The 23,619-nt window shown below is 37.3% G+C and overlaps 2 protein-coding genes across 3 annotated transcripts in view; one reads left to right on the top strand and one right to left on the bottom strand.

The window, feature by feature from the left end:
- The window catches only part of LOC112687750 (four and a half LIM domains protein 2), a 117,232-nt gene that overhangs the window by 16,347 nt on the left and 77,266 nt on the right, over window positions 1-23,619 (top strand). The window contains exon 1 of one of the 2 annotated variants that reach the window (XM_025560657.1): window positions 11,096-11,246. The exons of the other annotated variant lie outside the window; for it this stretch is intronic. Within the exon in view, the coding sequence (XP_025416442.1) occupies window positions 11,111-11,246 (136 nt within the window). The 5' untranslated portion in view covers window positions 11,096-11,110. Of the gene's footprint in view, window positions 1-11,095; window positions 11,247-23,619 lie in introns of those variants that run through there. 2 annotated transcript variants of the gene reach the window in all.
- Window positions 15,115-18,642, bottom strand: LOC112687752 (cuticle protein 19-like). The gene is made up of 3 exons (XM_025560664.1): window positions 18,487-18,642; window positions 18,239-18,340; window positions 15,115-15,865 (listed from the first exon to the last, which is right to left on the bottom strand). The coding sequence occupies exons 1-3, from the start codon at window positions 18,499-18,501 to the stop codon at window positions 15,620-15,622; spliced, it is 363 nt and encodes a 120-aa protein (XP_025416449.1). The 5' UTR covers window positions 18,502-18,642; the 3' UTR covers window positions 15,115-15,619.

The raw sequence follows: 23,619 nt of genomic DNA, 5'->3' as shown, positions 1-23,619 counted from the left end.
AAATTTCTATTAAAAAACATGTAATGAACCGAAATAAGTCAATATTGGCAGCGATCAAACATTGCGAGGAAGTTAATGGATTGATAAATACAGTGCTGGTAAAAGTAAGACGTACGGAATTCATTACGGAATGAAAACAATATAAATAAATGATGGCTAGACAAAACTGAATTGATGTTCGAAAACAAATTGTAAAATGGGAACAGTGTACATTTTGAAAAAAGCTTGACGTCGAATCCATTTGCGTTCTAGAAAATAAATATATTTTATTAGTAAAATATTAAATTATTAAAAATCTCATTTATAAATCTATAATTAATGCTTGACTATTGTCAAGTTTATAATTAATAATCTTATAATAATTTGGAATTTAAATATTCTATTAGGAATAGAAAATCATAAATCTTGTATAGATTATATTTATATATATATATATATTATATATTTATAAATATAAGTATATTTACTATAAATAATTTATACATCTATGAAACATGTAAATAAAAATCAAATATACTCGTAGTATCTATACTTAGGTAATAATATTATTATTAAAATAGGTTTGATGCATCTCAGAACATTTTAAACATAATTACTTTTCTTTCAAAGACGGGTATTCAGCGTTTACTTTATTCACCAGATCATCTGAACAATCTTTCTTTTTAGACTGTTCAAGGTGAAAATATCACTTCAAATAAATTGTGATATTGGTGTCCCATTCTGAGTATATATATTATACTGATATGTTTACATAGATTATGAAATGCATCTACTTATTTGATGTTTACTTTAAATATGCATTTGAGTTAGGTTGGTTAAATTCATATTTATAGTAATTTAAATTTTTCTTAAATATCTTATAAAACAGTGTTGTATCTTTTATAGATGAATTATGGATGTGGGTGTAACTTTTCGTATTTATTTTTAAAAAATACCTATCTTCTACGCGTATTTTTTATCGTTGAAGCATTTTTCCACTTTTGATTATTTGAAGAAGCATTACGCTGTTTCGGACCTCCGGTTTTCGATAAGTTGCTAACTGCTGTTGCTCTAGATACAAGTTTAACTTCGTTAATAACAATCCTGCAGTAGTTTTCATATATTTCTTTCTCTTTTATTTGGTTTGTGTCTCCACACAGCCACAATTTAGAGCCATAAATGATGGATCGCAGTATCAATACCATTTGTGATATAAACTTGAAGTTATCGACGGGTTTAATAGGTGCACTCTAGAAAGCAAAATTTCTATAGCTTCTAATATCTTTCCTAATGTTGTTAAAGCCTCTTTCAAGTGAACTAAAATATGCCGTTGAACTGGTGAACAAGCAATTAATTTTCGCTTTTTTTATGAAATATGTAATTACGTCTCCAGGACATTACACATTTCGTCTGATATTATTCAATAACCTATGGATGGACAAAATATAAATTATATTTTTACCAAATTTAACTTTTCAAACCTTTCAATCAGATATAGCATATATACACTTATATATAGCTTTGATATGTATTGAATGATAAATAATTTATAAATATAAGTATATTTACTATAAATAATTTATACATCTATGAAACATGTAAATAAAAATCAAATATACTCGTAGTATCTATACTTAGGTAATAATATTATTATTAAAATAGGTTTGATGAATCTCAGAACATTTTAAACATAATTACTTTTCTTTCAAAGACGGGTATTCAGCGTTTACTTTATTCACCAGATCATCTGAACAATCGTTCTTTTTAGACTGTTCAAGGTCAATGAAGAGTAGAATGTCGCTCTTCACTTCTAATTCCAATATTTCTTTCGGTGTGATATAAGCTTTCAACTACGGCGGCGATACGTGATTGAATATCTTGCAAAGGTTTTATGATAGAATTAAAAGTACAATATATTTGGTAATTTCTTACATTTACTTTAGAGGGGATGCAAACTGTTATACTTATTCGGGTTCCAGCAAATATACTAACAATAACTTCCTTGACTTGCTTCCAATCTAAACCGTCATAACCGCAACCGATTTTTTAATTTTGTTAAGTTCATTGCTTTCATTTTTTAAATGAATTTTAAATTATTTTAAAACGTAAAAAAAAGTGTAACTATCAATTTGATCGTATCAAATCATTTTTTCTGTGTTCAAATTATATAAACAAGGGTACATGAATAATATAAAATACATATATTATAGAAGATCATTAAACAAAAAAAAAATAATGTTATACTTAAATGTAAAAAAGCCAAATTAGTATTAATTAAAAAAAATTATGAATATAAGAGATATATTATTGTTCATTAATCTAAATGATAAATTTTCGTTAAAATGAATATTAATTGTCATTACATGAATCTTATGTTCTTCTAATTGTGTAATTTTTTTTTGAAAATGTTTTAAATTACTATCTGCAAAGATTAGAATAAAGTTTAAAATCCAATATTTAATCGACCAATAAATTGAAGAAAAAAGACAGTTCATAAACTTATTAATGTTTCGCTATATATAAAATTGTATACCTATTCAGTACATTTTAGATACATAGTTTTAACTTCTTATACCATTGTTATCCAATTTACACAATGTTAAATAATTTAATTCATTACACTTAAGTATAAAGATAATTAAGGTTACTTAGGTAATTATTTAACTTAGGTTTAGATGACAAATGTCAGGAAAACTTACAAATAATAATAAAAAAAATTTTAAACTTATTAAATTATTATAAAATACTTTTGAATGAGTTGTGTAGTCTCTACGGATGCTTCAGGTATATCACATTTCCCTATTTCTTTAATTAATGAAACTTGAGCTGTTTCGTTTAACAAACTATTTTTACTCTTCATTTGTACTTTCGGTTCAGATTCATTAATTTTAGTTTTGTATCATAATAAATAATTATTTAATATATCTCTACAAGCTAAATTTAGTAATTTTTATAATAATACTCAATTTAAAATTAACTATTTTCAACTTATATGCATGGCATAATAATTTTGATACTTCTATAATTAAAAATCACTTTATATCTTTATCTTTTTTTGGTGAGTATCAATTTTCTTTTCCAAAGACAAAGTCCTGAAAAAGAAAATATTTCAAAGTTTAATCAAGGAAAAATAAAAAATAATTTATCAGAAATATTAATTTAATAAAAAAAAAATAAAAATTGATTTAATTAATTTTTTTAAATTTTTTATTTATTTTCTGATTATTCAATTATATGTGTAAAGATATACGGTATTAAATTAGTACAAGTGGTGAACTGTAACAAACTAATGAACTTATGTACAATGATTTCCTTTTTCTTTTGTTTTTCTTTGTTTCATCTTCTTCGTTGAGGTATTCATTTTTATAGAATTGAAAATAGTTTTTTCTGAAGCTTGTAACTGATTCTACATATCGGAGTTGACAATAGATATTAGTTAACTGATTTTGAGATGATCTGGAACCGTTGGAGATTATGCCATCGAAATTATAACAATATTTTTAATACTGAGGATAGGAGAACATATATACTTTATTTATATTATCACATAAATAATTTGTCGCAACAAACCCATAGGGTGCTATATAATATTAACGTTGCTGTTCAAATATACAAAAAAAAATTGATATAGTATGGTTATATACCATCAAACTACAATTACATACAACACAGACATAAAATAGGATATTTGTTTGAATATTTACAAAGTGAGTAGGATCAGTAGTATCGTTGGTAGGACACGTATGGCTCTTTTCTTCTGCAAATACTGGTGACAACGTCCGGGGTGGCTGTATCGAGTCCTGACGGCAATTTCACTTACGGCATACGGAAATATGATCACGTGTGAAAAAACGGCGTACAAGATGACGACCGTGTATAACGGATCGGCGTATGGTACGCAGACAGTGGGGTGATAATCGAGTTGGCCTGGATTTTATACTGCGCAAGTATACCGTGGGTCAACTCGATATCTTTAACTGGTGGCGGAGGGTACCACATCACGACGGTGGTGACGATCGGAGCGGGCGATTACTGTCGGATCGATCGATAGTTTATTTCGTTTAAAACCCGTACTATCCTGGACTTTACACTATAAAGGTATACCGTGGATTGTTCAGTAAAGTAGTTGGAATTAGATTTAGAACACACTGCAACGTAAGGTTATGGGTGTGCCTCGGGCAACAACTACATTTACGAAACAAACTGCTATCGAGTCCGGGGGGATAAAGGTTACAAAGGTCAACGGAATCACTGGTACTTATGAATGTCTTTACGCCCGACACGGTTTTGGAAGCCTCTCGTTTCTGGTGACCGTATTGATAGTGCCTTAAGACCGAACGGTGATTACTACACGATCATAGACGGAACAGCAACGTGGTCCCGGTGAGGTTTCAACATGACCCGCTTTTTATTTAAAAAATCTACAAATGTAAACAGAGATTTTTTCATTGTTTGTTGGAGCGTTATATACGTCATGGCGATCAGCGCTATCTGTATTTAGGTAAATCACGGTCAAAAGCGTGTTGGTGATAGGGATACGGGAGTTGTACCGATAGAGGTCGACGGTGTCCCGTTACATTTTTTTTTTTTTTTCAATACTGAACTATGTTTATTACATTTAATTTAAATATTTATTTATAACTCGCAGTTACGCTATTAGAAATAATATACAATAGTTGAATAAGTTTCTGTTTTTTTTTTTTTTTATTTTCTACATTGATTCACAATTTCAATTAATCCCACTTGTGTCTGTGATGTTCTTCTTCCTTCCTCCTTTTATCAGCCCACATCTTTATATTGACTTCATTCTTGGCAAACTTCTGTAATTGATAGAACACAGGTGCGACTATAACAGCAGATCCAATGAGCCATGGGAACATCCAGTGGTGTTTAAAATGCAATTTAAATGGAAACTGAACAACCTTCGCAGTAAATGTGTAAGGAAACATCATCTTACGGCTCAATTTTTCACCGTCACCTATCGTGAATTTCTTTTCGCAGAACTTTCGCTGGAAACCAAAAAAATAATTGACCTCTGAAACGGTACTCACTGAAAGGGTGACGCATACGAGATTAGAAAATTAGAAAGATTAGAAGATTAGCTTTAACAAGCTAAAATAAATGGTAACGCTATAATACACGGTTAATTGGCTGTTGTTTTTTTCTTGTCTGCTAAGTTGATTACATATCGTTGTAATAAATAAAAAATTAGTCTCCGATGGGTTTACTCTCTAAGATATACCTAATACCTATCGCACGTTAGTGTGATAACCAAAAAAATTAAAACAAACATTGTGGGTGCATCAGTTATACAATGCGATCAAACGGTGAAACGGTTTGTATCTACAGTACAAAACGAGATAAAGAAATTATTTTCGATGGATTTACAATTTTTTGGGAGATTTAAATCATTCCACTACGACGTTATGAACGACGCATTAGATTATATATGCGTTGAACGGAGCAGTGGGACGTGATCGTATGTGATCGTAGCAATTGTGTTCAATATCACTCCTGCACGTGTATTTGTACTATCGTTCATAATTGCTGTGACACTCGTTCCCCCTCCCCGAAAAGTTAGTTATGCCCTGAAAGTTCGGATAGGTACGAGTGGTACAAAATAACGAACGAGTGATTCGAATTACGATCACAAATGTAGGCCCGAACGCTAACATTTCTGAATTGCGCGGTCGCGTCCACTCGGGTGTGAATCTAAAAATGAAATAAGTGGGGGAGGGGATGGCTAGTAAAGTGAGTACTTGCCATGATTCGTTGCGCACGTTGATTTGTAAGAAGTCTTTCTTACGTCTAATGTTTTTAACATTTATGTACCTACGTGCGATATGATTCTACCTTATGTTAAAAGGGAGAGTTTCAGCCCCCATATCACTCCTCTCGTATCTACGCCTGCATCCACCCACCCGGTCAGTGTTTCGCCCCCGATAACCCTCGAAATTGTTCGCGCACAGTCCATGGCAGTTTGCGGTTGACGACCGTGCGTTTTCTAGTAGACAGTACATAACCCGATCGCTGGACGTAGCTGAACACGATTTGGCTAAGGGACGTTAAACACCAATAGACGATGCGCGTTGACCGGACACAGGACATGGCTGTGGCCGAATAACATTGCTGCGTTCACACTGTAGTTGTGCGTTTTGATCCGGTCCCTTCGCCGATCGCGTGCGCGTCCGTGTACCCTGAGCCCGAGGGTTTAGGATGGCGTAGGGGTGAGATAGATCAGGTACTTACGCGATGTAATGTCGCTATCGATAATGTTTCTTCGCAACAGTAGTCGCAAGGTTTTCAGCAACAGTCGTCGCAAGGTTTTCAGTAGCAGCGATCACTAGAGTTGAATACGATAAAATTCGGATCCGGTTATGCTGCTTTCGAGTTGCTCTCCAGAAGGCGCTGTAAGTCGTAACGCCTTTTCTTAATTGGTTATTTCGACTAGGCACGTTTGTATCCACGATACCGTATAGCGTAGTTACATATTTGTTTTGAACGTTTTTCGGTTAGCACGAGGTCATAAAATTGATTTTTTCTTACTAGTGTAAATTATATCGATATACCTCCGTTGTAACCAATTCGGCTCGTTCTTGGACGATTGAGTTTAGCAAAATATAATAGATCTCATACTTACCGGTTTTCGCGCGGTCTTTACAGAACATGCGTCCGCTGAATGTGTTATCGACGAATCTTATATACGAAAAACATAGCGTGACCTCCGTCGTTCTGGACGACACTCTTTTTCGTCTCGATGGCTATAAGACCTACTCGGGTTGTAGCTCACTAACCCAGACGTTGAAAGTGTTCCGTTGCATTCCGATTTTGGCTCTACATTGAAGTTAGTGCAGCGAACCTTCGATCGACCCAACTGCACAGGAAGCTTTAATGCGAGAGTCACCTACTCTTAACAATTGTTAACGTAATAAATTGTCCTGTCAATTTTAAGAGGAAACTAAAACAATCAATAATTCATGTATATCAATCGATCAAACTAATTTTTACCCAACAATTTACGGAATGATTCAAGAATTTATTGGTTCAAGTTGCTTTCCACTTAATACTATAACCAGTATCTTTTTAATACATTTCAATACAAATTTCACGCAATTTCTATTATTTATTTATTTTATTTTCCATTGGACTGTAGTTGACTGGGATCGTGATTTCACCTTTGATTCGTCCCCAATACTATCTTTAGTTTACTGCTCGACGGCATCATTCCGGATATTCGCCAAATATTATTTAACGAAAAACTTTTTCATTACCAATCGCAAATCAAACGCACTGCGCATATTCGATAAGCTAAATTACGTGAGAAAAATCAAAAACCTTTAAGAGTTCGTCGGTAACGAGGCCGAAATAATGGCGCAGACGTGCAAGTTGACCTTAAACATTCACTCGTAAATGACACGTAGGTATATTGGGTACGCGCTATCGTGACATTGTCGACCGGATGTGTGTGCACTTGCACTCGTCCAGATGACTCTATCACGTACGTGCATTCGAACCGTGACGTGGTCGATGGTCAAATGTGCACGCGGTCGTTTTAAAATAATTTCGCCCCCGTCGCAGCCGATCCGGGATCGTTCGCGTTCAAATCCTCATCGGTGTGTGTTGTACACGCATCGCAGGCAAGCCCGGATTAAGACCTACAGGATCCCGGGGGCCAACACATGATTGTCGGCCACCACCAACGAAAAAAATTCTTTAAAATAATATAAATACATAATAAAACGAGTTTAAGTGTGCTCATGTGCCCTCCTTCACTTATGATGTTAAACACGGTAGGCGAGTGACAGGCCCCAACGCCCGTCAGTTCAAATGAGAAAAAAGAATATTCTTGTAGGTACTATGAAAAGTACAAATTATCATTCAATGTAATTTTAAGCTCAGAACAACTGCAGACCCTTTACATACGTACCCCCCTCCTTAATCCGGGTTCGACCACGAGGGTCGGCAGCGGAATATCGCGTGTTCGCGGTCCATTCGAAAATAATTCGAATCTCACCTGTAGCAGTCCTGCGCATCATTGACAACGAAAAGTTTTCAAAAATACCGTGTGCGACATTCAACGTCCGCAGTTGGCAGTCACGTGCGACGGTATTACAATACAAGCGCAAGGCAATGCGTATACTTGCACTGCGTACTATTATTATCGCGTGACGCGCGTGCTCTCGTATTATTACCTAACACATACGTTGTGTACGCATCGCAACATGAATTTGTAATACAGTAATATTGATATTGTTGTTGTTGTTGTTGTTGTTGTTGCACCACGATCGTCCGGTGTTTTGGCCGTCGGCCACCAAGTGTGCGTCATTGCACGAACGGATCCCAGCGAAAAATTCGCGCTCGAACCGACATGTCGCGACGCCTAAAATTTTTTCTGAAATCTATCCTGCTAATCCGACCACTTCTCCAGGACCCGGCCGTCTGCGGCTCATCGGGATCATAGGTGTAAACTGATGGTGGGTAGCAAGGGGGACCAGTGTCCCCTCTGATATTTTACATAACATGTTTTAAAATGAGTACAAAACAGTTGATTATAGGTATTACTATACAATTTTTTTTAAAAATCTTAATTTTTAATTTTCGCTTATCTAACATATTGTAAGAAAATGAATAATTGTATATAGTAATATGTAGGTAGTAAAGCGATTTTTAGCCGTGGACATCCTTTTCGTTAGATATGTAATTACATATTTGCCCCCCCCCCCTAATAAATGTTCAAGTTACGCCCATGATCGTGATAGTATCTCCTTGGACACTGCAATTTTTCTTCCTCGTCATCGTAATAATGTATAAAACAAACAAGCGCTTCCCTTCGGAATCACGGGCTTTACAGTTAAATTATACATCACACCAACCTCAAATCTGTCCCGATAAAATTGTTCGGTTCACTTTTTATCGACTTACTGACTAGTGAACAGGGATTTGAACTGAATTCAACCGCGGGTATGGATGAAAATATTTTGTTTGCACCAGCATGGCTCATCGAACATTACGGTTCCGCAATGTTTTCGAAAAACCGTTGTTTCCCTACGAAAAGGTTGCCGACCTGTGGCCCATGCGATCCTCGTTTCCTCTCACCGCACGCGTCACGAACTCTAGAAGCTTCCGGTCCAGTACATGACTGTTTATGGAACCGTTTTCACTGATGTAAACACACATACACACGCACGCGCACACACACACACACACATACACATGCATAAACACGTACACACACGCGCACACGCACACGCATACGCACACGTAGTAACGCGTGCGAACGGATAGAAAACCTGTGCCGACGGCAGCGCGGGCAGTTTTCGTTTTTTATGTTATTTCGTATCGGTCGCGTTTGCAGTTGGCACTCGGCATCGACAACGAGCGCGTACAGAAATAAACGGCACTGCAGTGGTCGGCCGAGCCGAGCTGACGTGTGGTAAAATATTACAATATAGTCGGGCACCGCCGCCACCAAACGTGTCCAAAAAGAACAAATAACATACACAACGGTCATTTTACGCAACAGTTCATGTATATATGATGTACATTTTATTTATGTGTGCGTGTGCGTGTATTGTTGTTGCTTACACGTCATATAGTGATGATAGTGCGCCGCGACGAGATTTTGATAACGCGCTACTGAGTCTACTGTGATAAAAATTATTTTAAATTACTATGCTCGCCGCCCGTGTACGCTCGTGTATCTGTTTTTAATTTTATTTTCGTTTTCGTCGCACAACAACATCACCAGTTGTCTTTAATTTCGGTGGTCGTCGTCGCAACGTATCCGCTCTTTGAGTACATATGGTACACCACGAACGCCCGTATTAGTCACTTAAAGCTAAAGTAATATCCGGCCGACAGGTAAGACGACAGAGACTTGACCGACCCCGACCATTACCACCATACCTGATCCGTTCTGACCGATCCCTAGCCGTCACGTACCCCTTTATTCTTGTACTCGAAGATCTCTCCGTTTTGTCACTTCACGTTCTTGGAGACGACGTTGAACCCATGGCCGCATGATCGCGAACCATCAAATTTTGTCAATGTTTGAAATTATCATGGCGTACGATTATATATTAGCTGTCGGTACGACACCTCACGTAGTTTCGGTAACGTTCGGCCAGTCTTTGATTTCCTACCACAGCAACCGATAAGTCCATTCGAATTTTGTGCCGTGGAAGCATATGCGATCCCATCGTCCGAGAGTTCTTGGTCTAATCCGGATGCGCGAGTATAGTACAATTATTTTAATTGTAGTGCAGCCGACGTGACAAGTACAGTCAATGATGAGTTTCGAATTTTCCACTGCCCCTCGATACTAGTCTTACCAAACGCCGTTTTCTGCACTCGTCTTCTCGTCGTCCCGTGGATATCGATTCAACAAAAGTTTTTAGCATAGGCGTGTCCACGAGGGTGACAGGGTATGCACTCCGTGCAAGATGAAGCGGCCACTGCTCCAAGCAAGCCCATACCAACTTTTTGCAAAACCGCATAATTATCTAATAATGTATACGAATATGAAAATACGGATATCCTGTAATTACTTATCTATATCACGATTAAAGATATAATGGTTGCCCAGATGAAATATCTTGTCGGACACGTTAAGACAGTAAAACGGATATATATTTAAAAGGTCTCTTAGAAAAATTCCTAGAATTGTTTTATTTTTTCGCGTATGATCCCTGAGTATACTCGTTCAACGAAAGGCCTATATAGACTATACTTGGACAACCTTATTGAGTTAGTAAAAAATATTATAGTTAGGATTGCACCATGTGCGAAAAATCTGAACACGCCTATGGCCCTTAGTACGTAGTGAGCACATAAACGGCTGTTTAAGCCTATCGTGTTTACGATCCACAATTATTCTTCTTAAAATGAATCAAAAGCAGTCTACCGGTTCTGGTACAGGATTTGCATTTGCTTATTGATTTTGTTCTAAACCATAACCAATGGTTGCAGTGTATGTGTATGTAGAACAGGAGGTGACGAATAGGGCGCGTACCGTACGAGTTCGTGAAGCAGAACACTTAAGCGGGGATATCAGCGCGATCCCGGGCTTTCCATGCAGCGCACGGCGGCGTCGCACGACGGTTGACCGCTCGTGGAAACGGGCACCCGTGGGATGTACGTTGTCTCATGGTCCGTGGGTGCACGCGCTCACACGTGTGGGCACATTCTACGTGGATTGTTCGTACACGTCATCGTCACGCGTCGAGAGTCCGCTGAGCGACACAGATCAGTGACCACCGACCACGCCGGTACGTTGACTGGCTGGCCGCCGAACGAACACCTTTTCCATCGGTACCCAGCGAAAAAGGGTTTCGATTATCCGTTCCGAGGACTTGACCACCCCCTCTCCCCTGAGGCGTACCATAAAACTTTCGGCACACGTTTAACGCAGCAGCGACGTCGACGAGCGGTAAACCTTTCTGAACTGTTGGTCACGCGGAAAACACCTTTCTCCCTCCACCCTTCTCCGTTATCCTGTTTCCACGCGTTATCTTTTCCATACCACTCCCCGCTTGTTTACCCGGGTGGTTTTTTTTACTATAAATCGTATCCGTTACAACCCTCCGACGACCACTCCGCTACCTGACCCGATCACCGGTATCCCACCGTTTAAAAACTCTTGTTAAGTCACTATACCTGAACGTTCCCGTTCCCTAGACCAGCAGCTCGCTTTTGTACGAATTCTCACGTGGATCGAAATCATATAACGCCATTTCAGACTAACCTCGTGTTGGTTTCTATAAACGTCTACAAGTTTTCAACATGCCAATAATTTTTTTTTTTTTTTGATCCGTTATGATTTATTTTTATAACTATTTTCAAACGAATCCCGACCAGGACGGATATTCTGAATAAATATTGTTTTGAGGTGTTTTGTATGTAAACGCATTCACACGTGTGCAACTCGATAAGTGTCTGAAACGAATGCTGGTGGAGAAATATTTTATTTCAAGTTTTTCGCTCTGTTGCCAGAAAATTTTTAAACGAAGCGGAGATCAGACATATTTTCAACGAAACAGGGAATAATGGCTTCGTAATTAAACATCTCCATTCAAATATAATAAAAGTGAAATCAAAGCGAAATCAATTATCAATGGCATTTTAATGTTTTTTTTGTTCCTACTAACCTTTTTTGCCCCATCTATTACAATATATTTTAATAGGCCTTTGCGTATAATTTGTTTTTCATATTTGATACATAAAATTATGCAAATAATCGCACGTGACATCGTACCAACGTTGAAAACTTTTACGTAACATAACAATATTATATATTGTTACTATCGTATTATTTTCGATCTTAACTTTATGGAGAAATAAATTAGTTGACATGTACGAGCAACGTTACATGCATTGTATCCGCGTAAATATGCGTATAACATAATAAACGCGCTGTCGTACGCATGCGTAAAAAACGATATCGAATGGCGTGAAAATTGCACGTGTTGCTCAACGTTTCGGGTAAGACCTAGCCACTATGACGCAGTGACTTGATATAATAATAAAAGCGAGCGCTCAATTAGCCGCAATTAATAAATACCCCGCAGAAAGTACCGTACAACCGCTCTAGCGTAAAAACGTATTGTTTTACAAACGCTTTGAATAACCTTTCGTGATCACACACTTGCCTAAGATTTGCCACCCGTTCGAAATGTCAATCCAATTAATATTTACGCCTTATGACGTGTTTCGGAAATTTATGGCGGGACAATAGATGTTTATAAACAACGATAGGTGGACCATGACAAAAAAAAAAATTTTAAAAAAACTACGGAATTTACATCATCGCATAGGAATTCAACCGTTTCTCACTGTTTTAGTTCCATTCAGATAAACGGATTTAAAAATATTGTTAACACAATCACGCCGTCCCGGGTCTCTGGATCGTTAGACCACTCACCGCCATAAATACATATGGATAATTTTTTGAATTTTTTCCGTGTACTATATCTCGGACCCGGGAGGTTCTTGCACGGGTATACGTAGAACCATAGGTAGAAATCGGGGGGGCTTAACTAAGCCCCCCAGAAATGCAAAGTACAGGTCTTAGCTCCCCTATCCCTAAAAATTGTTAAGTGACTAAAAATACAATAATTATTATAATTGTAAAAGACATTTTTAATAACTGAATTAAAAAAAAATATTCTTTGATAAAAATTAATTCAAATTCGTAAGATTTTACAAAATTATTGTCATGACTTGGAGCGATCGTAATTAATGTAATATTAATAATATGTAATAATACCTGCATTGGTTGTTTAATTTAATTAACTAATAATTTCTGTTTAGAATACCTATTCCAAAAATGTTTAAGATAAGGCTCCTAATTGTTTGAAATGATTGCGTACAGGGATACATATAGGTGTAATAAGCAAATAATGCTCAGCCCCCCACCCACTAATTTCACCGAATTTCCGCTTATGCGTAGAATCCTCGTGCGCTTAAGGCGCTCGCGAACCATGATAGGATTACAATGCTCGTCATACACGGATATTGCGAACGGACATTCGACTGCACAGAAAACTGTCGGCCAGTAATATAGTACACAGTAGTCGCCGTACGTCCGTTCGGCTTTCGACCGCTATAAAACAACTTGACCATCCGATGATATACCTCGTTGCGTGTGTGTGCTCGTGAAATTCACGAATAACCTATATACAGTGTATATTGTACACGTAATACTGCACTACGGACATCGGACCATGCCTATAGATTTTTACGAGAGGTGTACAAGTTTATGACCGAGAACGGGGAAAATCGCTATAAAATATTATACGAGTTCGGGCGTGTAGTGTATTGCGCGTGTAACGAAGAACGAAAAAGTACGTCTGTAATAATATAATACCGTGTATGAATCGCGAACAATACAAGGCGAAGAGTTATTAATGCTGGTATATGCACATCGGTACTTTATTTAATACACTTAACCATTTAGCTTTAGATAGGTACGTACTCAAATAATGGTAAATCGTTCTTGGGGTACGCCAATTGATTCCGTACGTTATATTATTTTACCGCAATTTTTTAACGCGATTTGCTCTATTAAAATAATAGAACGGATTGTTTTCAAGCGATTGTGCTGTCCATTGATATACATCTAGTACACTTTTCGCAAATATTCTACGAACTATCTAGTATATTTTACATCGCGTTGAATAATATTTAAAATCGTGCTGATTGAACACGGTGCGCAAGTACCTGCGAGAAGACGTTGTACGATATTACGTTGTCGGAGCATCAGCGTCGAATGGTTCGCGTGCTATTAATGTGTTATTATTATTCTCGTCTAATGGTTTATTTTTATGGACGAGCCAGTGACGAGTGACGGAAGCCACACACGGATCGATACGAACGTGATTTTCGAATAGATAAATAAATAAAAAATGTTTTCGTTGTATACGTTACATCTACGTCAGCAAGGAGATAACGGATGCACGGAGTAAAAATGAATAATACAAAACGATCTGGTTGTGAAATTCGCGTTTCACCCGCGTATGAGTACGGTCGTCGCACGTACGCATCGGTCAAACGGGGGTATTATAAGTTCCGCCCGAAATGAATAGGTAAAAACAAGGTCTATGGTAATTCCACCCGGGAAAATATCCAAGTAAAAAAGGTACATGTGAATTCCGCCCGAAAAAATATGCAGGTACAAAAATGGATTTGTAAATTCTATTTATAAACCTATTGCCTAATACACCTATACGGTTTTGATTGAAAAATACAAATAAAAGTAACTTTAAACTTTTGAACTTCATTAAGTAATAAGAACTTCTTACTAATAACTTATAATTTATATTCAAGGTGTGCTTAATAATTATCAATTTTTTTTGGGCGGAATTCACATGCGCCCGGTCAATCGTACCGGACCCTTAATGCGCAAACACGACCGACGTTACTGTTTCGTTGTTACCGTACGAGTTCGAGAGAGCCCGGAGAGTTTCGATCGCGATATTTATTTTATGAAATTCATATTATTATTGTCGATCAAATTGTTGTTTTAGATATCAGCGAGATGGGAAACCATACCTAAAAAGCGTTAAAATGTTAAGCACGTTTCCGCAGCGTTGGTGTAACAAGACCATCACGAGAAATAAAAATTACTTTTAGTGTTTCTTTTTTTTTTCTCATGTATTTATTTATTATAAAAACAAACTAATAAAAAAATAAAAATAAAATCAATTGATAACAAGTGGGATGTACATTAATGTAAGTTATATATGTATTACGTGCGCGTACGTTACGATATAACACGTAGTTGTATCGCGATCCAACGCGAATATTTCGGCACACACGTACATACGACAATCGTATAAAAATAAAAATAATAATAATAATAATAAAATATTAATACAAAAAAATAATAATAATAACAAAGTAGTTCGTATAAAAAACAAGAAAACCGTAGCAGCACATCGGTACGGCTTCGGGCGGACAGCTTGAGAGAGAGAAAGAGGGACGTTGATAGATATGACAGACGTATAAGACAGAAGTACAGGGGATATAAAAAAACAGAAAAAAAAGTATTCCTAGCCGCGGCACGGATATCGCGGACGTGCGCGCGGCGCGTGTTTTATGTATGCGTTACGATGTACCGTGGTCGTGGTTGTCTCCTCGCCAATCAGAAGTCGAACGCGTCGTTGCTGGGCTTCCTGTAGCCCGTGTTACCGCTGTCCGACCGGCTGACCACCGCGTTGAATCCCGACTCGGGGTCAGCGGTGTACTCGACCAGTCTCATGGCGCCGTCGGGGTCCAACACGCTGTACGCTCCCTTGACCACGTCGCCCTCGCGCGCTTCCCATTGGCTCTTCACGTCGTATGTTTCCGGGTCGTGCACCGCGTAATCGAACTTGTACGCTTTGGGCGCCTGTCAACACGTCCGCCGCGCGCGAAACGCGCGTTGTGATCAGTGTCCACGTATTACGCCCGCGCGTACCGCGTCGTCGGTGCGTCGTCGACGCGGGAACGCGCGTCGGTAACAACGGTCCTTAGGGTCGCGACGCCGCGCAGCGGCTTCGACGAGCACCGCGCGTCGACAGCGCTAGACGAAAACGCAAAACCGTGTTGAATTTGACACGAGCACGTTTTCGTCTAACGTTTTCGACGCGCGGTTAGGTCGAAATCGCTTTTTGTTGCTGAACGGATCACCGCTCCATTAAGCGCGTGCACGTTTCAACAGGTCGATGATCACGCGATCTCGTCATGCGGAAAGTGCGTGGCGTGACGGTTGTCAAATGTTACGAGCGCGGTTAAACGAACGTTTTTGATATTCAAATGATACCATTTTGTTTGGTATCATTTCGCGCGAGAAATAACACGCTTTACGGCGAAAACGAAACACGTATGTGATCCTAAGCGCATCGTAGTCGGAACAGTCGTCGGTGGTTTTAGACCGTGATGACCAAGACCGTAGAAAGCAAGATTTTTTTCGAGGGAGGAGAGGGTTTGGAGTGTTAATATGTTTTTCGATTAGTAAAATTTAAAATGTCAAACGTAATATGCGTTTAAAATCTTTCAATTTAATTTAAAAATAAGGGGAGGTTCTGAACTCAAAACCGGAGGGAGCCTTAATCTGGCTACGGCCTAACCGGTGGTTATTGGTTTTACGCGAGACCACGTGCAAGTTTTGAACGGTCGGAGTGAAGGTGGAATCGTCAATCGCACCACTAGTCTACAGAGCGTGTATGAAATCCCACCGTGGCACTGTGTACACGCAACGAATGGGGGTTTAACGATTCGCACGGCTGTAACGAAAAATATCGCGAAACGACCGAGTGAGAAACTCTGCACGCACACGGGTAGGTAACATGTACGGGCACGTTTGCGTTTTCGCCTTCGCCGTAGAGAATTAATTGATAACAACGAAAGAAACTTAACTGAAAATCGCGTCAAACGTACATTTTCCTCCGTCTCGGTGTTATTGTTATCCCGGCAACGTTTTGTGTAGTATCACGTCGTTCGCGTGCATTCGTACGAGTCTGAAATCGCTGCCTGGGGCGTGTCTAGGGGTGATTTATTCAATCCTTTTCCCGAAATTTTAACGAATTTAGAAAAAAATTATTGCTTAATATTTGTATACAATTTAAATTTAATAACATAAATATATCTTCGGGTATCAATCAATTGTCGTTGATAAAGTATAAGAAATTAATCATTACCAACATTGTTATCTTGTGAAATAAATAAATTAGAAGTATGTGCTAGTGTAAATATCGATCCTTCCTCCCCACCGAAAAATATTTCTAGGCTCGCCCCACACGTCATATATACACTCCAGTCCAACAGGAACACGAAGACGGAGTGAAATCATTATTTTCACGTTCGTTATTTTAATATTTTATCGACGACACATTGTTAATATTATTATTATTATTATTATTATTGTTTGCTCGGCTGCAATTACAGCATATTGTTATAAGTCTTAGATAGATTTCGGGAAACGAAACGTGTAGAGGCCGACTGAAACGAGACAACAAGCTCGTTGATACGCGGTATGCCGGTGCAGACAGTTGGGAAACTGAACGATCAATGGCATTGTTGTAGTAGGGGAATTGTTATTGTTATTATTCGTTTCGTAGTGTAAAGGACTCGGGCGGAATGCGATGATACATCGTTACGTGTGAAAACGAAAACCTGCGCATCGGAATACCGGATGTATCGTTCAGTGAGCGAACGAAAGGTCCGGAGAGGATTTCGAACCATTTTGAAATGAGAATAAATAATTGTGAACGTCCGTCCAGCGCGTCAAGTTTGTTGTTAAAAATTATGAATATCCGTAATTGACGAGTTGTGATTTGGAAGAGAGGTGCCTAGTCGGTTTTTTTTTTCCGTAAACGTTTTCGTAGTGTGCGGGTTGCACTCGGGAGTTCGGACCGTGCATGAAATCGGACGCATCACATCGTTGACGAGCGGAAAAGGATTCGAGCAAATAATAAAAACGAATGGAAACCGTGAGCCGAAGGGGTCGTTAAAAGCGCATACGCCAACCGCAGTTACCAGTCGAACGGTGATCGCTGCAACGTCATCGTTTTCAGCGCGAGACCGTGCGGATAAGTCTCGATGTACGGACGGGGGTTGCGGAACGGGGTGATCGGAAGTCTGTGCGCCGCGTGAAAAAAAACCCGTAACGATTGCCGTTGTCGAGTTTCCCGTGATCCGACAGAGTACGGCGTAACTTCCGTTACCAATGCGTCTCAAGGTGTTATGCTACAAATGTTAATATTATACGCAATGTACTCACGTAGTTCTCGTCGGATTCGGAAGCGTGGGATCGATGTCCTCCTTCGACAAAAATCGGTATGGCCACGGCGCACGCGGTCATTAGGGCCAGCGCTGCGAACATCTGCGAAAACATGACGGACGGGTAAATGTCGTGGCTCGGGTGAACGTAAATGCACGACGTCACTCGTCCGATCCGAAACCGACGTAGCAGGTCGGTGGAACGCGGGACAATGGTACCAATAATTACATTTTAAATAATATACTTACTTGGAACGATCTCATGGTTCTTAGAGAAATGACCGTCCGGAAAATGAAAATATTTGATTTATTTTTTTCTTCCGCTACTGCTGCTGCTGCTGCTGCTGCTGGTAGATACTGTTTGTACGATCGTTGTTGAAACCCGAACGATTGTGCACTGATACACTGGAGTCCGGGGCGCGAGATTTTATATATTTTCGCGACGTGTCCCCCACGTGAGACCGTCTCGCGGTCCCTACCACACCTGCGCAGGTGCACGGCCGTTTCCCGGACACGTTTTCCCGCATTGGACACGGGACCGACGTAATCCGCTATCGCCGCCGCCGCCATCGCCGCCACCGCCGCGCGAATGCCAAGGTCGTTGTGCTGTCGGATTTTCACGCGTTCTCGTGTCTTGTGCATTTGGGTCAACGCGTAAACGTCCACGCGAATTACTGCGTTTCGATACTATCCACCGCGTTTTTATCGTAATATTTGCATATAACGTTTTCACGGTGTTACAACTAGTTGATTATTTCGTTCTCCGACTGCCCTGGTCGCGATTATAATATCATAATAAACCCGTTGGGTTAGCTCACTGCACCCGCGGTCCCATGCGTTCGGTACCCACGGGCGCGTTACAACGTTATCGTGGGGTAAGGTCGAACTATTTTGCATTCATTCGGTCGGATTTCGTTTGAGTTGGAAACAGTCGCTAATGATTTTGAAGATGGTACCATTGTATTTCTGTTTTGTTTTTACCATACTTTTGGTCATAAACGTAGAGAACTATATTTATTACGAAGGTATAAAAGAAACAAGTGCAGTTTGACCGCGTTATCTGTATCCATGCGATTCCACCCCGTACCTCGCAGTTTAGCATTATAGAATAATCCGAGATCGTTTATTTTTAATTGTATGTATTTGTATACCTTCCGGAAAAGGAATTCCGTTACATTAGTGTACGATTTCAATTTAATAATTATAAATTAATATCACACGGATACAGCATACAATCATACTCGTATTACTGCGTACAAAAGTTTAGATTAGAAACGATACGGCAAGACATTTATCACCAACTGGCATCGTTGCTCATGCGATTGATCGATATACGTTTGATATTGTTTTTACGCTTATATTATAATCTTGCCCGGCACTATGCCGTTTCTCCGCGGGGAGCTGGTAAATTGGGTCCCAAATGACCTTTTATAGGTAAATTGAGTTTCGCAAAAATGTAAGCATTAGGTAAGTTGAGTCCTGGGAAAAAGTAGGTAAATTTCGTAATTTAATTTCAATTTTAATTATGAATACAGTTATAACGATTAAGAAATGGCTATTCAGTCACTTTTTTCGGGGAAAAAAATTAAAATTTAAATTAAATAGTTATTAAGACCAGAATTTTGAACGCTTAAATTAACTTTCAGTTTTAGGGGGGGGTAGGCAGTGGCAGCCTTTTACATACACTAAAAAAGAGGTCTGCGCACGCTTATGGATTGAATAAACTCAAATCGGGTTATTATATTATTATTGTACTTTGCCATTTGCTCCTTAGTTAATGTTTTATATCCAGCATATTTTCTTTTTTTGATTTGTGCTTCGTAATTTTACTTATATCTCTAATTGTATTTCTAATAATTCGTTTATAAAGTGAAAAATATTAGGATGTAAAATCAAAGGTTTAATCGTGAATGATATGATTCACAGCTATTGGTTGTACGCACGGCGGTAGCAGAAAATCGAGACCAAATATTTGGGGGAAATTTAGCATCAGCTGAGATATACTCGTAAGTATCTAGTATATAATCACAAAATATCCACCGATTCTCCTTCTAAGATTAGTAATAGCAGCCCATCGTGTCTTAAAATATGACCTATTAATTCATTTCGTCTTTTCTGTATACTCTTGCATATTTATTTCCTCTTAGATACTCTTCCTAAAACTTCTTCATTAGTGATTCTTTCAGTCAAACTTATCTTTTCCATCCTCCTGTAGCACCGTATAATATACGTATTTTAATTAGGCGTTATCAAAGATTACATTGAAATTTTATCGTTGAAAATCAATCAGATTATTAGCCGGGACCCAATTTACCTACTATTTTTTTCCCCCGGGACTCAACTTGCCGCTTTCAAAAAGTACCCAACTTATCGCAAACCCAATTTATCTAGCCCCTCTTTGCGTACACCGATTCACGATCTCATAGAGGAATCTACAGGGTGTGCTAGGAGTGCCAGGGCATACCCTGCGACTCGTGTAAACCTATGTAGAGGACTTATATAGTTATGACTCCTAACCAAAAAAGATTAATTTTATAAAATGTTTGCAAAACATTTGTTGATTACTATCAGTTATACAGTATATATTGTTAGTAGTATATAATTGTTTATTAATGATAATAAAATTAAGATGTAATATTAAGCTTCCAAAAATTTTAAATATTATTGATTAACAATTTAACTGTTGGTTATGAGTGTATCCAAAAATAATTGAGTTATATACATTAAATTTTACAATAGTTGTAGTTTATAAAAATTAATAATTTTTAAACATTACATGTGTATATTGCAGCATGAAAAATAGCATCTAAACTAATAAAAATTAATCTTAATATTATTTAATATTAATAATATTGTTATTTCAAATGAGCAGCATCTCTTAAATGTATGATAACTGAGAGGTATTTTGATCTACAGAAAATCTCTTCGAGGTAAAAGCACACCCTGCGATGAGTTTCTAGATTCGCCGATCCATGATCCCGAATGTCTTGCACACGGCCCTACACGTCCGTCCATTTTCGTTTCTCGCGGCTAGAAATATTTTTCGTTATTATTCTCAATCACGATATTATATTATTGTTATTACCGTGAACATATAGGTATACCGAGCACTGCAGTTGTTACGGCCATGTGCGATTTTTATTTTTATTATTTTTTTTATTATTTTTTTTTTTTATTCGTATTGTGTTTGTTCAATTTTTTTTCTTTTCTGCGCTGAAAATTGTTTCACGCGATAATTTCATAAAAAGACACACGCGATTCATTGTCTCCACACACCGCACACACCTTTGTTCCTCAGATAAAGGTATTCGAAGTACCTATCAGACAACGTTTTTCGTTTATTATAATAATACTATTATCGTCCATTCGGCGCCCGAACATAAGGTGTGTGTGTGTGTGTGTGTTTATTATATTATAACACTAGAGTAGCATTGGCAAGCGGTTATAATTATAAATTGTTCGTCAACGATCATTTTCACGTTCGATCGTCGCGTCTGCGTTTATATAGGCATACCTCCTATGTTATACGTAGTCATCGGTGTTTGGTATAATCTAGATGATTAATCTCGATAAAAATATTTTGAATTATCTTTTTATCCATCTTTTTTTGAAATAAAATTGTTACCTGAGATATATAGATAATTTAAGATCATTTTTTGTGTTGAGTGAAACGAGTAATAAAAATACTCGGTGTACCGAGTATGTACATTTTAAATTTTAAATATACATATTCTATAGAGTTTATAAAAAATATTTTTACCTATTATAATATTATATAATATATATTATAATAGAAGTATTTTAATTTTTCGCGTGCCCTCAAAATCTTTTCTTGTGCCACCTCGGGCACGCATGTCATTGATTTACCATCCCTGCTATAGACGAAGCAAAAGGTATAACATATATATATATATATAATTTCAAATATTATAAATTTTATACTGATATACTTTTTTTTTTTTTTTGATCGACCTGCTTGCCTAATGCTTACGGCCAGAATTCAATAATATACCTAATATTATAGACCAATATAATACTCATAATATAGACAATAATAATTCAACTCATACAGTCATAAAACGTCAATCTTTAGCTGGAACGTTCCATAAATAACCACGTATAAGCTGGGATTATAATGAATAAAGTAATAAATAATAATAAAACTAACCACCAACTTATAGTGACCCCTGCTATATACATATTTTATATGATTTACCGTTTTTGTATGAATTTTGTTTAACTGCATGTAAATTAAAGACAAAGTGATAACCATTAAATTAAATAATTTAATTAGAATATTACAAAGTCATAATAATATAGTATGTACTCGTATTATATATACTTCTATAATATTTAATATATGTATATTTAAATCATATTCGTTTATTAATTAACGAATAAAAATAGGTACATTTTTTATTATTTAAATTATCATATGCTGATGATTAATTTTTGTTTATAATTTTAAATTTTAATACTGGGATTTGTAAACTGATTAGTTATTAATAATATAAAATAAAAATAGTTTATTTATACTATTATATAATATTTATATTTAAAAAATTATAGTTGGATTTATAAAAATATAAAAACAAAAATAGGTTTGTGTAGGCACTTGTTTTGTGTCTAAATTAACTTAATAAATAAATAAATAAATTTTTATCTGTAGAAAAAGAATTATTTTACAAACGTAACTTTTGAATGATGAACCTTTTTAAAATTATCTGTTTTTACCTAGATAAATGTAGTTATATTTCATCCATTATCCAGATACATATTTAAATATTTATATATTGTCTTAGTTCGATAGTTTTTTTGGTTATCAGTGTAGAACACTGGTAGTAATAAATTTTCTTTGTCGGCAACCATTTATCGAAAGCCATTATAATTACTGCTTCCATTTAAAACTGTATACTGTCCACTGCAGCTTATATTATACATAAAAAATCTCTACTCCAGTAATAGTATATTTGCGCCGTTGCATTAAATGCAATAAAATACATAATAATTCAATACGCCGCACCGGTCGTACATCGAATTCACGACACTTTTCGTCGGCTTACGCGTAACTTATTTTTACGAAACGAACGGACATCAAACATAATATATATTGCAATGTTGTCTTTGACGTTTGCAAAATTATTTATGTACTGCACACTGCGGTAGATTGCATCTGGTAATCGTATTGTCTTTGGTAAAATCGACACGGATGTTTTGAAAATAATTTACGTAACGGCGATCAGACCGATGCGATCGAGATTATTCGATTTGTGAATGGTACATTTGTCATCGCGAGTATCACGACGGATTGATGAGAAAAGTTGTGGGGAGCAAATGCACGCGTATATAAAAACTGTTTTGTGCATACCTGCGATCGGAGGC

Source organism: Sipha flava, unplaced genomic scaffold, assembly GCF_003268045.1.
Source record: "Sipha flava isolate LNK unplaced genomic scaffold, YSA_version1 35a_pilon_pilon, whole genome shotgun sequence".
Taxonomy (NCBI): Eukaryota; Metazoa; Arthropoda; class Insecta; order Hemiptera; family Aphididae; genus Sipha; species Sipha flava.
The sequence above is the reverse complement of the archived record's forward strand: the minus strand, read 5'-3'. Positions and strand labels throughout refer to the sequence as shown.